The 13,870-nt window shown below is 41.7% G+C and overlaps 1 protein-coding gene across 1 annotated transcript in view; it reads left to right on the forward strand.

Annotated features, from left to right (window-relative positions):
* Nucleotides 1-13,870, forward strand: part of nup160 (nucleoporin 160) — a 67,790-nt gene that overhangs the window by 25,243 nt on the left and 28,677 nt on the right. Inside the window, exons 14-21 of the mRNA XM_055649801.1 lie at nt 1,276-1,375; nt 2,879-3,044; nt 4,208-4,320; nt 5,611-5,771; nt 6,210-6,346; nt 7,473-7,543; nt 9,468-9,627; nt 12,200-12,269. Of these exons, the coding sequence (XP_055505776.1) occupies nt 1,276-1,375; nt 2,879-3,044; nt 4,208-4,320; nt 5,611-5,771; nt 6,210-6,346; nt 7,473-7,543; nt 9,468-9,627; nt 12,200-12,269 (978 nt within the window). The remainder of the gene's footprint in view (nt 1-1,275; nt 1,376-2,878; nt 3,045-4,207; nt 4,321-5,610; nt 5,772-6,209; nt 6,347-7,472; nt 7,544-9,467; nt 9,628-12,199; nt 12,270-13,870) is intronic.

The following is a 13,870-nucleotide window of genomic DNA, read 5'->3' on the forward strand; positions in this document are numbered from 1 at the left end:
TTCCTCAAGGGTAAAAAGGTTGAGAAACGCAGGTGTACCTAGTCACAAGCAAGGTACACCTGTTAGTCCAACAAGCACATGACTTGAGTGCAACATCTAGGCTGACCATGCAGGGAGTGCTGCTCTGTTGCTGTTGTCTTTTGCACGAGGCATTATATTAAGGCCACATTAAGGATGAATAAGATCTCATGACACTGCTTTGAAGAAGATGAGGAAGTTTGGACGAGAGCTTCGTACTATTTATCCTTTTAAGATAGAACCATTAAAACCGATAATCTGGTCATTAAGTTGCTATTTGTGGACTTTGCATTATGTAAATTACATATTGTGGTCACCTAATTTAAAAGATTTTTGAACTGTTATCTTCAAGCCTACTTCATAAGAACAACCATTTGTGTGCCTTTAATTGTATTAATGATTGTTTATTTTGGCAAAGAAATATAATTTTCTCCTGATTATCTTGATTATCAAAACTACAACCGTCTCTTGAGCAGTGAATGTTCTCAAGGCAATGGTGATGTTAAATTTCAAGTGCAGCTATTTGAGTCTTGGGTAACTATGGCACCTGCACTGAAGTGTCCGTGGGTCAGCAGTGGTGACTCGGTCAGTGTGTGCTCGCATCTGTCCAAGAGCAGTCAATCCTAGGGCCTCATGTTGAGACACCCCTTCAGAACAAGGAGTATTCCACATACTTTAAGTTATTACATTTATTTTTAATAAATATTTATCAATAATTATGAACATTGCAGCACATGGGAATCTAGGGGTCAATTTGATGTGCCTAAGATGTCACTGCATGTGGCTTCAGCAAATGAATGCAATAATCCCAAAAACCCCATCCCCCTCATTCATTAAAAATCTTGGTTGTCAGCTATTTGATTGTGAGTAAATGTTCTATAAAACTTTATGAAAGACTCAGTAGAAAGAATGTAAAGAAATAAGGGACAAAGTGAGAGATCTGGAGCAAGCATGGTGCGTGGAAGAGTAAGGACAAGTTTACATGCTCCAGGTTGTGAATGTAAATGTTGATGTGCATGGGTCTATTACTACAGACAGTAATGGTGACTGACTGTTAACGGTGAATTGGAGATCAGTAGTTGTAGGAGTTTCAGTGGTTAATTCCTTGGTTTGTATTTTTGGTCTTGGTGAACATGAGTTGAATAGTTTGGACCAGTATTTGCAGGCACTGATTAATATGACTATGATGCTCTTGACCAGTATTCAGAGTGTTGTAAAGTACTATTGCAGCTCTGCTGACTGTTTCTTTTCTTGCAGGGATTTATATCTTTCATGTTTCCCTGCCTCACCATAGATCACCTCTACATGTCTTCAGATGAGGGTCTCTTTCTTGAAGATGAATGTTCCATCACAGATGGTGAGTTGAATACAGGTTAATGATCTTATTGAACAATTAAAATAGGACACTTGATTGCCACCGATCCACCACTCGAGACATTTACTCACTCTGTGACTGTCAGCACATCCACAGAGTACACTCCTGCTGGGTGCCTACCAGAATCTCACCACATGAATCACACGTTCAATAAGGTGGCTCTGTACCAACACGAGGGCACTTGAAGATGGGCAATAAATCCTAGCCTTGCCAGCTATGCACACATCCTACAAATTAATAATCAAAAGAATATTTGCTTTCCGCAGATTTCCAACTTCCTTTCCATGTTCCCCCGCCATGGGTACCATATAACCCCATGCTACCTGTTCCATGGTTGGATAGTCGGCGACTAAACCGTCTCCCCCACCTGATTTGCCAGGTGAGGAGGGGGCTGTGGACCCCCAGCAGGACCAAAAACAAGACCTGTCGAAGGGCAGATGAGCTCCTAGCGAGCCAACGGCTATCCACACTTCAGTAGAAGTTGCGATCACTGTCGTACATAGCATTGTAAGGCACCGTGCCCGTTGATGTCTTCAACGATGATGGTGCTTTCTATTTAACACAGAGCTGGCCTCCTTTGGACCAACAGTCTTTTTCTGTGCCAATTCTTGTGTGGTGAGGTCACTCTAAAATCTGACAAAAAATACAAAGTTTGGAGTAACTCAGTGGGTCAGGCAGCATCTCTGGGAAACATGGATAGGCGACTGATCATTCTGAAAAAGGGTTGCAGAAGATACACCGTACAAAATGTAACGCATTTACTTGGCCAGCACCCAAATCTACGATGTGTATGGCAACATATCTACGGGTTCCCCTCCAAGTTGCACATCATCCAGATCAATAAGTTCCTCACTGTCAATAAGTCTAAATTCTGGAACTCCCGCCCCTACATCATTGTGGGAATACCTGTACCAAAATGAGTATGAAGGTTAGAGCAAGCCACTCACTGCCACGTCTGGGTAATTAATGATGGTCAAAAAAAATGCTAGCCTCATCAGTGATGCCCACATTTTGTAAAATGACAAATAAATAATTTCAGTCAGGTGACTTTACTGACCGCACTATCATTAATCAATTTCCATCACTGCAGGTAACTGAATGAAACTCTGTCATTTTGAATGATCAACTTACTAAGCCTGATGGTAAAGGTGGCAATGGTTTTCCTTAACATCATTATGTTCTTGGAATGAGCGGTTCTTGATATTTTTTATCCAATCCAAGTTAACTGTGGCCTGGCTATTAATAAGACTAGGTTACCTTGGTGGGAAAGGGTGAATCTTTGGAACGAAAACTCAGAGGTTTATCACAACGTGCTGTGGAGTTCATTTCTGAAAAATTTTAAGCAGTAGCCAGTGTTCTGTTTTTCATTGGTTTTGAGGTCTCCATTTCACTTCATGTGTGCCTTGTCCTCTTATATGTGGTGGTGGTTAAAGTGAGTTCTAGTATCTCTGCAATGTTGAAAAGCTTCAAATTCTGCTCCTTTAGATCCAGAGGTAGCACGGGACCTGCTTCAGTTAGTGCAGTGCCTTAGACTGGTGGGAGACTCCATCACCATGGAAATGGCTTCGTTAATGGAGACGGCAGTGAGCCACTTGCAGCCCCCAGAGAAAGCTGCGGAGCAGATCATGGAGCACCTTTTGGCGAAAGACACGTGAGTAAGACCGAGTGGCTGTGTGATGTCCAGGATTTAGTGATACCCTTCAGAGGGGAATTTGGTAAATGCTTGGAGGAGAAAAGATTGCAGGATGTGGGAGCAGGAAGGCAACTGGTGTGATGTTAGGATAGCTCTTCAAAATGGCCATTTCCCTGATGTAATGTTATCTGATGAATCTTGCTCTTTGATGATGAAAAGTTGCTGGTGACTGTGCCATTATTGGTCGTAATGCTGGTTGCAATGTTTCCTACATGGTTAAAATAATCTGGGGCTATAGTCATCTGCCTACCATTGTTTGGTTTCTGGTCTGCAATTCACAATGGTCTCCCCTCACTGCACAACTACCACCTCGTATCCAAACTGCACATTCCCATGCAAGCAAAGGGCAGAACAAGCTGCTACACAGAGACATCTCCTGCCAGACATAAAGCAGGAGCAGTGACTTGTGTCTGCAAGCATCACTGACCTCCTGAAAGCTAAGCTCATGTCTCCTGTCTTCAAGAGTTATCCTGACTATTGTAGCCTTTGGGGAACAGGATGAAGGTGACAACCAGTGAGATCGTTTCTTGGAGGGTGCAAACTACTGCATTTGCTGCAATCTGCAGCAAAAAAAACAAACTTGGAGGAAATCAGCAGGTCAGAGAGCATCTCCAAAGCAAAAATAATTAATCTTAACTTTTTAATCATGGAGTGTTTAGTTGAGCTTCATTGTGGGGGTAAGCCATGTATGCTCTGGAGACAGGCTTGTTCTCCATGTACATGCCTTTATTCAATATGTTGACAAGATCAGCATTTATTGTCATTCTTCTACCTCCCCTCTGGCCCACTGGTATCCTTCTAATAATGGTACAATAAAGGCAATGTCCGGATTCTTCATGGTGGTAGTGATGTTGCCCACGAATTGATCCTCCTTTTTATTGTATCAGAAGACTGAGGTGCTATGGAAACGACCTTGCTGTAGGCAGTGGGCAGTGTATATTGCAAGACCATGAACTGCTGTGATGAAGCAGGGTGTAGTATTGTACACCTCACTGGCCGCTGGGAGTTTTGAGGTTTGATACCTGGGCTCTGTTGTGGAACAACTTTTCATTGAATGGTAGAATTGCTCTTTGAGACTAAAAGATGGGCTTAATAATTTTTGTTTTTTTATATATATATAGTGAGACACACATGGAACTGCAAAGTAAACTGCAGGATATCCGTAACCCAGGCAACATAATCCAGCTGTTGCTGCGGGAGATGGACTTGGAGGGCGACCTGGAGTCAAGCAATGGTAAGGTGAATGTAGTGGGGGAGCCAGCCAAATCTGACCTGCCAAATGGCATTTGTACAACTAGCAGTACCTTTGTTATAGGATGCTGATTTAAACCAAAGATAGACACAACTGCAGATGCTGATTTAAACCAAAGATAGACACAAAATGCTGGAGTAACTCAGCGGGACAGGCAACATCTCTGGATAGAAGGAATGGGTGACGTTTCGGGTCGAGATCCTTCGCCAGACTGAATCGGGAGAGGGAGATACAGAGATAAGGAATGTAAGGTGTAAAAAACGACAAAGGGGATGGAAATCAAGGAAAATATGGAATAGGTCGTTGTTAGCTAGGAGAAGGTAACAGCAAAGCAAACAGATAAAATGTAAACACGGACAGTCAGACTAGTCGAAGAACTGGTAAGGGGGAAGGGATGGAGAGCGAGGGACTTGAAGTTACCACTGGTATTATCCCACTAGTCTGACTCCTCGTTTACATTTTATCTCTGTTTGCGTCGCTGTTACAATAATCTAACAATCTAACCTAGCTAACAATAATCTCTTCTACATTTTCCTTGATCTGCTGAGTTACTCCAGCATTTTGTGTCTTATCTTCTATTAGCAGTACCTTTGCTTTTCAATAGATTTGCTTTTGTCTGCACTCGTGGGTCATATGTGCTTGAATGATTAAGGTGGCACTACATGACTGTTACAAGAGTACAGTTGTGTCGTGTTCCTTTACATGGAATTGGATGGGCCGTTTATATTTTAGTTGGTGTTTTAACCATAATCAGAGACATTTGGTTGTGCTATCAGAGTGCTCATTGCCACTGATTCTGCCAGGTGACATTTTGCCTACAAATCTTTAGCCCTAAAGTTATACCGGGGAGGGTAGGGCTGGTGTGATTTTCTCCAGGCATCTGAGTACTTGTGGTTTTGATCTTGCCTCGTGGTGCTGATGTCAACTGGGTCCTTGCCACTTTTGTTGAAGTGAAGTGATTGGGAGTCTGTCTTTCTCATGTGACGGTGTTGTTTCTATAAAGCACGGATTTGTGTTATGTTGTGGGCAATCATTGCTTTTTCCTATCCCCTGTGTACCATTTGACTGCCTTTGAACTCTGCTCCGAATTAACTACACGGTGGTGCATGAAATGTCCTAGATTTGCACTGGTCTGATTATTAATGGGGGGCTCTCTATGCTCACTTCTAGGGTCCCTTGATACGACTAGATTGCATCAAACTGTGCTACCTGCCCTGTGTACCGTGTCTTAGAATGGAAACCTGCTGATTTTTTTTGTTCTGTATTTTCCAGACCCGCCTCTGCACATCCGAATGAACATGGCCCAGTTTTATGGTAGCAATGTTGCCATTAATGTTGTGTGTCAGGCCGCGTACCACATATCCATGACCCGTTTCCTCATCTGTCGTGACCTCCTAATTCTGCAGCAGCTAATGCTGCATGTTGGAGACGGCGTAAGTATTCTTTGATTTCACATCATGCAGCAGGGCGGGTTGTAACTTGCGTTTGAGCTGCTGGAGTAGTAAGCGCCTTGTAATATATCTCAAGCCTCTCATAATGGCCGTGTGACCTAGCTATGAGATGGCTTTTTTTAATTTCAAGATCTAAATATTTGTATTTACCATCTATTTGCTTGCTGTGTGTACTTGGGTTTGTTGGGTGTGTACTTGGGTTTGTTGATTTTTCTGTTATTTTCATTTATCTTACACCGTAAAAGTTGGATTTAATTAATTATTTTCCTAGAAAGCACCGATTTCAGTGTCTGATTAGATTAGACCAATATTATTGCAGATAGTCCACTCTTGAAAACTGTATTTTAAGAGTTTGTGTTTGCATTTATCAAACCCGCACAGGGTATGATTTATTAATTGACCTTCCTGTGTGTTCTTCAGGTGAGTTTGGGAGCTGGTGGATATCTCCTGCAGCTTCAGCAGGAGCTCATTCCTCGCACATCACTACTCGTGTGCACCTACTTTGTGATGAGATGGGCTTGTCAGTCTTTAGCATCAGCCGTGCCTGTTGATACATTGTAAGTGAGCTGGAATCCGATGGGGGAAAAAATGTTTTGTTTTTAAACATGGCCTAGTTCCTCCATTGAAATACACACCTTTTATCGTCCACCACAGATTTAGCAAGTTTCATTTCATATAACAACCAAGTAGTGTAGGGTTTTAAGTGCGAATATTTCCCATTACAAAATTGATATCAGATCCTTCAGTGGGTCGTGCTTTCTGAGACCTGAAGTAAAATCCAATCACATTTGGGGCAAGAGATTAGACTCTTTTCATGCCTGTTCTCTTGTAAGATTCCTGTAATAAACTGTTCCTCTATCTAACTCTAATTACCAGTGTGTCTTTATCTACAAAACATGGCTGCCTTGAAAATAATCTGCCTCTTCTGAGGTTGAGGCTGTTTGTGTGAATGGACCTGCTCTATCTAACTAGAGGGCCTGTTCAGACTGCCTGTGTTCAGTAAAAGGAGTTTCATTTCCCCATATAACATTCATTAAACGTCCATTATTAAACGTCTCTCTATTCTTTGTTTCTCTTGAAACATTCCCCACCACTGTCACTGTACTGGTGTTATCTCAGAATCAGCAAGAAATTGAACAACCAGTTGTAGTTTGTCTTTGGCAGTTATGGGGATTTTCTTACCTGGGCACTATCTCAAATTTGATAGTACGTCCACCATGGATTTTCCAGCGCCCTTGCTTCCAGAGTCTTTCTGGTTATTGTTTTGCTGGACCAACAGAGGCCATGGCCTCAGAGGAGACCAACGGTAATTGAACGGTCCTCCTAAGCCGTTGAGATACCATCCCGCAAATTTGACCTCGGAAGTCGGCTATGGGAACAGATCTGCCGGCTTTAACCGGGCTGGAGTTCCAGAGCCACGGCCACAGGGGCGCAAATTCGACCTGCCAATCGGTGCAGAAGTCCTGATGAGGTCAGGATCAGCTGCCTCACTCAGCCTTAGCGCCACATTTGGGGGGGGGGGCTTCCGGTGGGGGGGGGAAGTGGTTTCAAGTGCACTCTCGTAATTGTGCCTGGATTAAAGGAGGTGCTGGAGTGCAATTTGCCAGAAAATGGCTGGTGGACTAGTAGAGACAAGGTAAATAATTGTAGAAGGAACTAACAAGCATTTTTCTGTGGTTTCAGGGAATCAAACCTGCGACAATTGTCAGTGTTAGAGCTGTCAGACTCTAATGCCTTAACTTCGCAACGTGCAGGTAGGTAAATTTGGCAAATCTGTGACTCATGGAGTTGGGGTGGGGGTTGGTTTTCAGTAAGAAGGCGAAGAAGATGCCAGCCAATGTTGACACAGATATTTGAAAAGTTAAGGGATATAATTATTTTACCTTCACAGTCAGTACTGCTTGTGTGCAGTACATATGGCTGGTAAAATCGTACATACTTGTTGCTTATAACAGTAAGCCAGTTAACCATTCAATAAAATTATGCATCTTTGTCCAATTACCAGCCCATGCCTAACCCCTCCCTCCTTCATCCCAGCCACAGATGTGAAAGCAAATATAGTTTTCCTTTCTACTCTATTTCTCTTTTTCTCCAGGAAACAAATAATTGCTCGTATAATCTGAGGAATACAAGTCCAGCATATGATATGTTATTGTAATGTAACAATTATAATACTGTAATGGCACTTGGAGTCCATGTACCATTCTGACCACTTTCAGCTTTTTAAATACTTCTGTTCTTATGCACTTCTTAGTATCTCATTGTGTGTTCCCTTGCCTTGTTTGCCATTTCCTTGCACTTCTTGTGATTTGTAATTTTGTCATTTCTGTGTATGACTAAGGAATCTTGGTGTTTCCGTAAATACAGCACTCAGTAGTGAAACTGACCGTCTCCAAACTTCCAGGTTATTTTCGGGTTTTTATAAAATGTAATATTCCCATTGTTTCATATCCTGTATAGATCATGGTGTATAGCCAAAATAATGAGATGAAACAAAAATAAATGATTCTATTTTTACAAAGAAAGATATCAGATATGTCCCTGTGTTTTCTTGCCTTTATTTGACATTTTTTCAAACAGGATTCATTAAATCCTTAGGCTGATTTATACCAGAAAGTTTCCATTAATGTTGCTATTAACTATCTCTATATAAGCTAAATTCTGATTATGCTTATGATTTGTATCATTTATCACCTGATAAGATGGTTTTCTGATGCTCCAAGTTTTTGCAACAGAACACGAGTAGCAGTGTCCATTTGGACATGTGTGAAATATGTGAATTAACGGCAGATTAACCGTTTTTATATATTTTTTTATTTTTTTTATTATATGTTGTGTTAAAGCTTTCCGTTGAAATACTTAATAATGAATAGAACTTAAAATCATTAAATAATTTATGATAATCTATTTTATCAGTGTCTCATTCTGCAGTCCACTCGTTGCAATTTAAAAAAACATTTTTTTTTTAATAACGTGATTGTAATGACCCTGGCCTGAACTATGGGCCTCGTGGTGAGTTACGTGCGGACATTTTGTAAGGGAGTTTAGAAATGAGTATACCAGATGGTGTCCCATTTGTCTTATAAATATATTTTTCTTGTTTTTTTTTTTTCAATTTTGAATATTAAATTTTGGTAACATTTTTGTCGATTTTGATCTCAAATTAGCTCAAAGGCTATGCCCATTTTTAATGCTGTGGTATTTCATTATGATTTAATAACTTTCAAATTTGGCCACCCATGTCACACGTTGGTACCCTTGTTTACAGAAACACCCATATACATTTTCCTGTTGAATTTCCTTGCTCAGTATTTCCCACTTCTTATTATGTCTCTTTTTATCTAATTATCCTATGTTTGTCATGCATTGCTTGAATTAAGATGTAGAAAAATATTCTCGTCTACTATTGGGTACAACACAACACCATTACACATTGAGTCACTGGGGACTGTCTCCAGGGCGGTCCTGCTTTAAAGGATTAATGCTTACTGTGGAACCCAAAGAGTGATAATCTGGCTGTTTATACATTATCAGGCGAGTTTCTTGTAATGGCTGGCATCATTTTTGCTCCTCTTTCAATCACAGATTTTAATAAATTAGATGCTATATCCTTGCATGTTGAAGATTTAATTTCAAACCCTTGTTAAGGTAACACTGATGACTTGCCCTATTTTCTAGCCAGCAGCCTACGTACAGTGGTAGAGTTGTTCTACCAGCAGGTGGCCAGAAAACACATCCTCTCCCGGCTGTTGTCCCAGGATAATAGTCCTTTAAATCACTCGTTAATCAACTGGGCGCAAATTGGCATTGTCATTGCAAACTACCTCCTCCAGTATTTGTATCCTTTACAATCGTGCCTAACATAGCAGTTTGTTCGTTTATTTTTTACAACGTGTGTTCTATATTGATAATATCTCATCAGAGAATCGCTGATAGATTGAGACTGTTTGTTAAAAAAAGTGCAGGGTTTAAAGAGATGAAATTCAGGATAAGTATTTGAAAGAAAATTAGTGATGACATTGAAGGCACAGCGGTAGAATCACCAGAGACCTGCATTTGATACTGACCATGGGTGCTGTTTAAGAAAGAACTGCAGATGCTGGTAAAATCAAAGGTAGACTCTAATTGCTAGAGGAACTCAGCGGATGAAGCAACATCTATGGAGAGAAGGAATTGGTGACATTTTGGGTCAAGACCCTTCTTCAGACTGATGTCAGGGGAGGGGGTAGGACAAATAAAGAATGTAGGCGGAGACAGTGGGACTCGTGAGAGAACTGGGAAGAGGGGGGAATGAAGAGAGAAAGCAAGGGTTACCTAAAGTTAGAGAAGTTAATGTTTATACCGCTGGGGTGTAAACAAGTGAAATACGAGGTGCTGTTCCTCCAATTTGGTTTGGGCCTCACTCTGACAATGGAGGAGGCCTAGGACAGAAAGGTCAGATTGGGAATGGGAGGGGCAGTTGAAGTGCTGGGCCACCGGGAGATCAGCTTGGTTAAGACGGACTAAGCGGAGGTGTTCAGCGATACAATTGCCGAGCCTGCGCTTGGTCTCTTCGATGTAGAGAAGTTAACACCTGGAACAGCGGATGCAGTTGATGAGGTTGGAGGAGGTGCAAGTGAACCTCTACCTCACCTGGAAAGACTGGGTCCGTACAGAGTTTGTACATTTGTTGCAGGTCTGGCAACGTCTAGAGATCAGTCCGAGCTGTGTCAGGCTAATAACTTGTCCCTGGAATCTTTGTATGTGTGATCTGTCAAATACACATTATACCTTAAACATGGATGTTAAAATCATTTGTCGTTTAAAAAACTGGAAAGGGCTCACAATGGGTAGGACTGTGCTCGCAAGCAGGATTATTGGTGCTCCACTCCCCTTCCTGCTGGACATATACAAGAAGAGATGTATCAACAGAGCCATCTCCATCATCAAAGACCCTTACCACCCATCGCATGACTTTTTCTCCATCCTCCCATCTGGGAAGAGGTACAGGAGCATCAGCTGCAAAACCAGCAGGATGCTCCTCAGCTTCTTCCCACAGGCTATAAGACTGTTAAATGAACTTTCCCCCCTGCCAAGTATCGCGCACAAACCCCCCACACTGCAGCAGAGCCACTGTTGTGCCGCTGCCGGTCGGAACGTCTGTTGAATGTTTAGTAGAGTGTTAAATTTGTTCATGACATGTATTTTTTAATTTTAATTCCTATTTATTTTGTAATGGAAACTGAATGGACACTGGTTGAGCAACGTTTTTTTGTTTCCTCTGGGTATGCGAATACTCAGGAAATGACAATAAAGATTTACAATTACAATTACAATTACAATATTCTTTCCTCAACCGATGCCACTGAAAAAGGATTAGGTTTTCAATTGGTCATTTGTTTTGTACTGAACTATTTTTACAGATTAATAGGGATGTACGATGTATCAGCAGTGACTACATTAGCACAGTAGTTTGTAGCAGAGTAATAACCCAGAAGCTTGGATGACTCATTCAGACATAAATTTCAATCCCAGTGCAAGCTATGAAATTTAAATATCGTTGTTAATTTTAAGGGAAAAAGGTCGAGAAATGATCACAAAATAGTGGCATTGGAATATTATTATTGCATGTGATGAAATACAGTGAAAGCTTTACAGGGATAGTGTTTTTATGACTATTTGAGAAAGAGATTGATGTCCCTGATTTTCCTCACGATGATTCCTAGCATTTTCATGCCATTTGTATATGGCTGTTCCAATTGCCATGTTCTTTGGCCATTTTCTATTTGAGTGTAAATGTATGAACCAGTCTTTCCCTTCCCGTGATCACATCTCAAACTGAAAAATATTATTGGCTGTGATTTATTGCATCCTGTGGTCAGTGGTAGTAAATCAACCTCTAACACAGGCTTGCCTGTTACAATTTTTAAGTCTGTTTGCTCTCCTGTGTGCCCAAGGAGGCACATGTGATGTTTTCCAACTAATAGTGAAATGGCAAAGGGAACTCACAAGATCAAAGACTGAAACAGCGGGTGTGGCTGTGCATTACTTTAGTTTAGAGATACAGAGTAAAAACAGGCCCTTGGGCCCGTCGAGTCTATGCCGATCGCCCTTACACTAGTTCTATCCTAGACAGTGCAGACAATTTACAGTAGCCAATTAACCTACTCACCAGCACGTCTTTGGAATGTGGGAGGTAACCAGAGCACGGCGAGAAAATCCACACGGTCACAGGGAGAATGTATGAACTCTGTACAGACAGCACCCGTAGTCAGGATTGAACCAGGGTCACTGGCACTGTGATGCAGCAACTCTACCGCTGAGCCTCTGTGCCACCATATAAACAAAGGCCACATGTTCCCGACTTCCTTTCCTTGTTGCTACGACACATTAATCTTGGCCATCACCAATCTTCCTTAAATCTGATTCAGATGGGCAAATAATACCAGCTTTCTGTTTCCGGAGTTTCTCATGGGGCACTGCCAATATGTACAGCTTCAGGTAGGTGATATATTTGTATTCATTGTGTAGTTCTTGGTGCTGTGCCTCGCCGGGTAATGAAACTTGAAACCTCTCCCAGAAGGTGTGATTTCACTTAATTGACTTTGCTGCCATTTGGGGGTGGGGGGGTGTTGATTAATGTCCCTGATATTCCCCACTATATTCCCGAGTATTCCTATGTCCTTTATGTATGGTTGCTGCAGTCGCCATTCTCTAAGCATTTTGCAGATCATTTGGTTCACACACCTGAACAAGGATGGGAATTCAGGGCTAAGAGAGATTGCCTGCGAGACAGTAACATTTGAACAAATGTGAGATTCAGGAGCCTGATAAAATCAAAATCATTGGGTCTGATATCTTACTTGGAGCAAAGTAAGATGATTGTCCTTAGATGCCTATCATCTAGACATCAGAACTGTGTCCATGATTCAACTGTTTTAAATTACATCTTTCATTACGCCTCCAAATAGGACACAAAAGGATCTTTACGCTGTCATAGTTATAAAACTATACAGCATAGAAACGGGCCACTTGACCCAACTCGTTCTTGTCAACCAAGCTGACCCAACAGAGTTATTTGCTCTTGCCTATGCCTGGCCCATATCCTTCCAAACCTTTCCTATCCATGTACCTGTCCAAGTATTTATTACATGTCGTAATTGTACTCTCCTCTACCACATCATATTTCAACTTGTTCCATGTACGCACCAACCACTGTGAAAAAGTTGTTGCTCAGGTCCCTTTTAAATATTACCCCTCTCACCATGTGTTTGGTATTCCTTTGCATTTACAACGTGCCGAATGGACTACACAGCTCGCCCCCTCCATGACACGCAGGTCAAACTGAGGAGCACCTTCAGCAACAGACTGGTTCCACCAAGATGCAGCACTCCACAGGAGATGCTTTTTCCCCGAGGCGATCAAACTGTACGACTCCCCTTCTGTCGTGTGGACTGATTCTCCTTCCCCCTCCCCAATCTTTGCACATCCCCAATCCTGGACTTTCCACTGTCACTTTAATTTCATGTATCTTGTTGTGTTTTATGACTGTTGGCAGACCAATTTCCCTCCTGGGATAAATAAAGTTCTATCGTATCGTATCGTATCGGATTACTAGCTATGGATGTGGATTGTGGGAAACCTGGGTGTTAGTTTAGGGTGGATGGGGCTGTTCAGCTTGCTACAGGGCACCAGATTTGTCTGGGAGAGTTCAGCGAGTTGCAAATGATATTTGCAATTACTTTCCTTGTCAAGTCTTCTTAGCATCTTTCTTCTGACAGGAGCCTGCTATTACGGAGTAACTTGTCTGTGTTGAAGATACTACCTCCGTGTAGCATCTTCAGAAAATATTGTTTCTTTTTCCACATCACCTTGTTTGAGTCTGTGTGCTATATTCGAAGAGAAAGTCTTGTTGACTGAGAAATGATCTGCATTTCAATCAGAATGTTGATACTCTGAGACTGAATTGAATTAGCCTGTTACGTGCTGCCAGCTATTGGGATAACCGAAGCGAATGTTGCCCTGTAAGAACTGATCTATAATGGGATTATGTGAACTAAACTGTATTCTCACTGTTGATGTTGATATGTTTCATGTTGCTT

The sequence above is a fragment of the Leucoraja erinacea genome, chromosome 18 (genome assembly GCF_028641065.1).
Source record: "Leucoraja erinacea ecotype New England chromosome 18, Leri_hhj_1, whole genome shotgun sequence".
In the NCBI taxonomy this organism is placed as follows: domain Eukaryota; kingdom Metazoa; phylum Chordata; class Chondrichthyes; order Rajiformes; family Rajidae; genus Leucoraja; species Leucoraja erinaceus.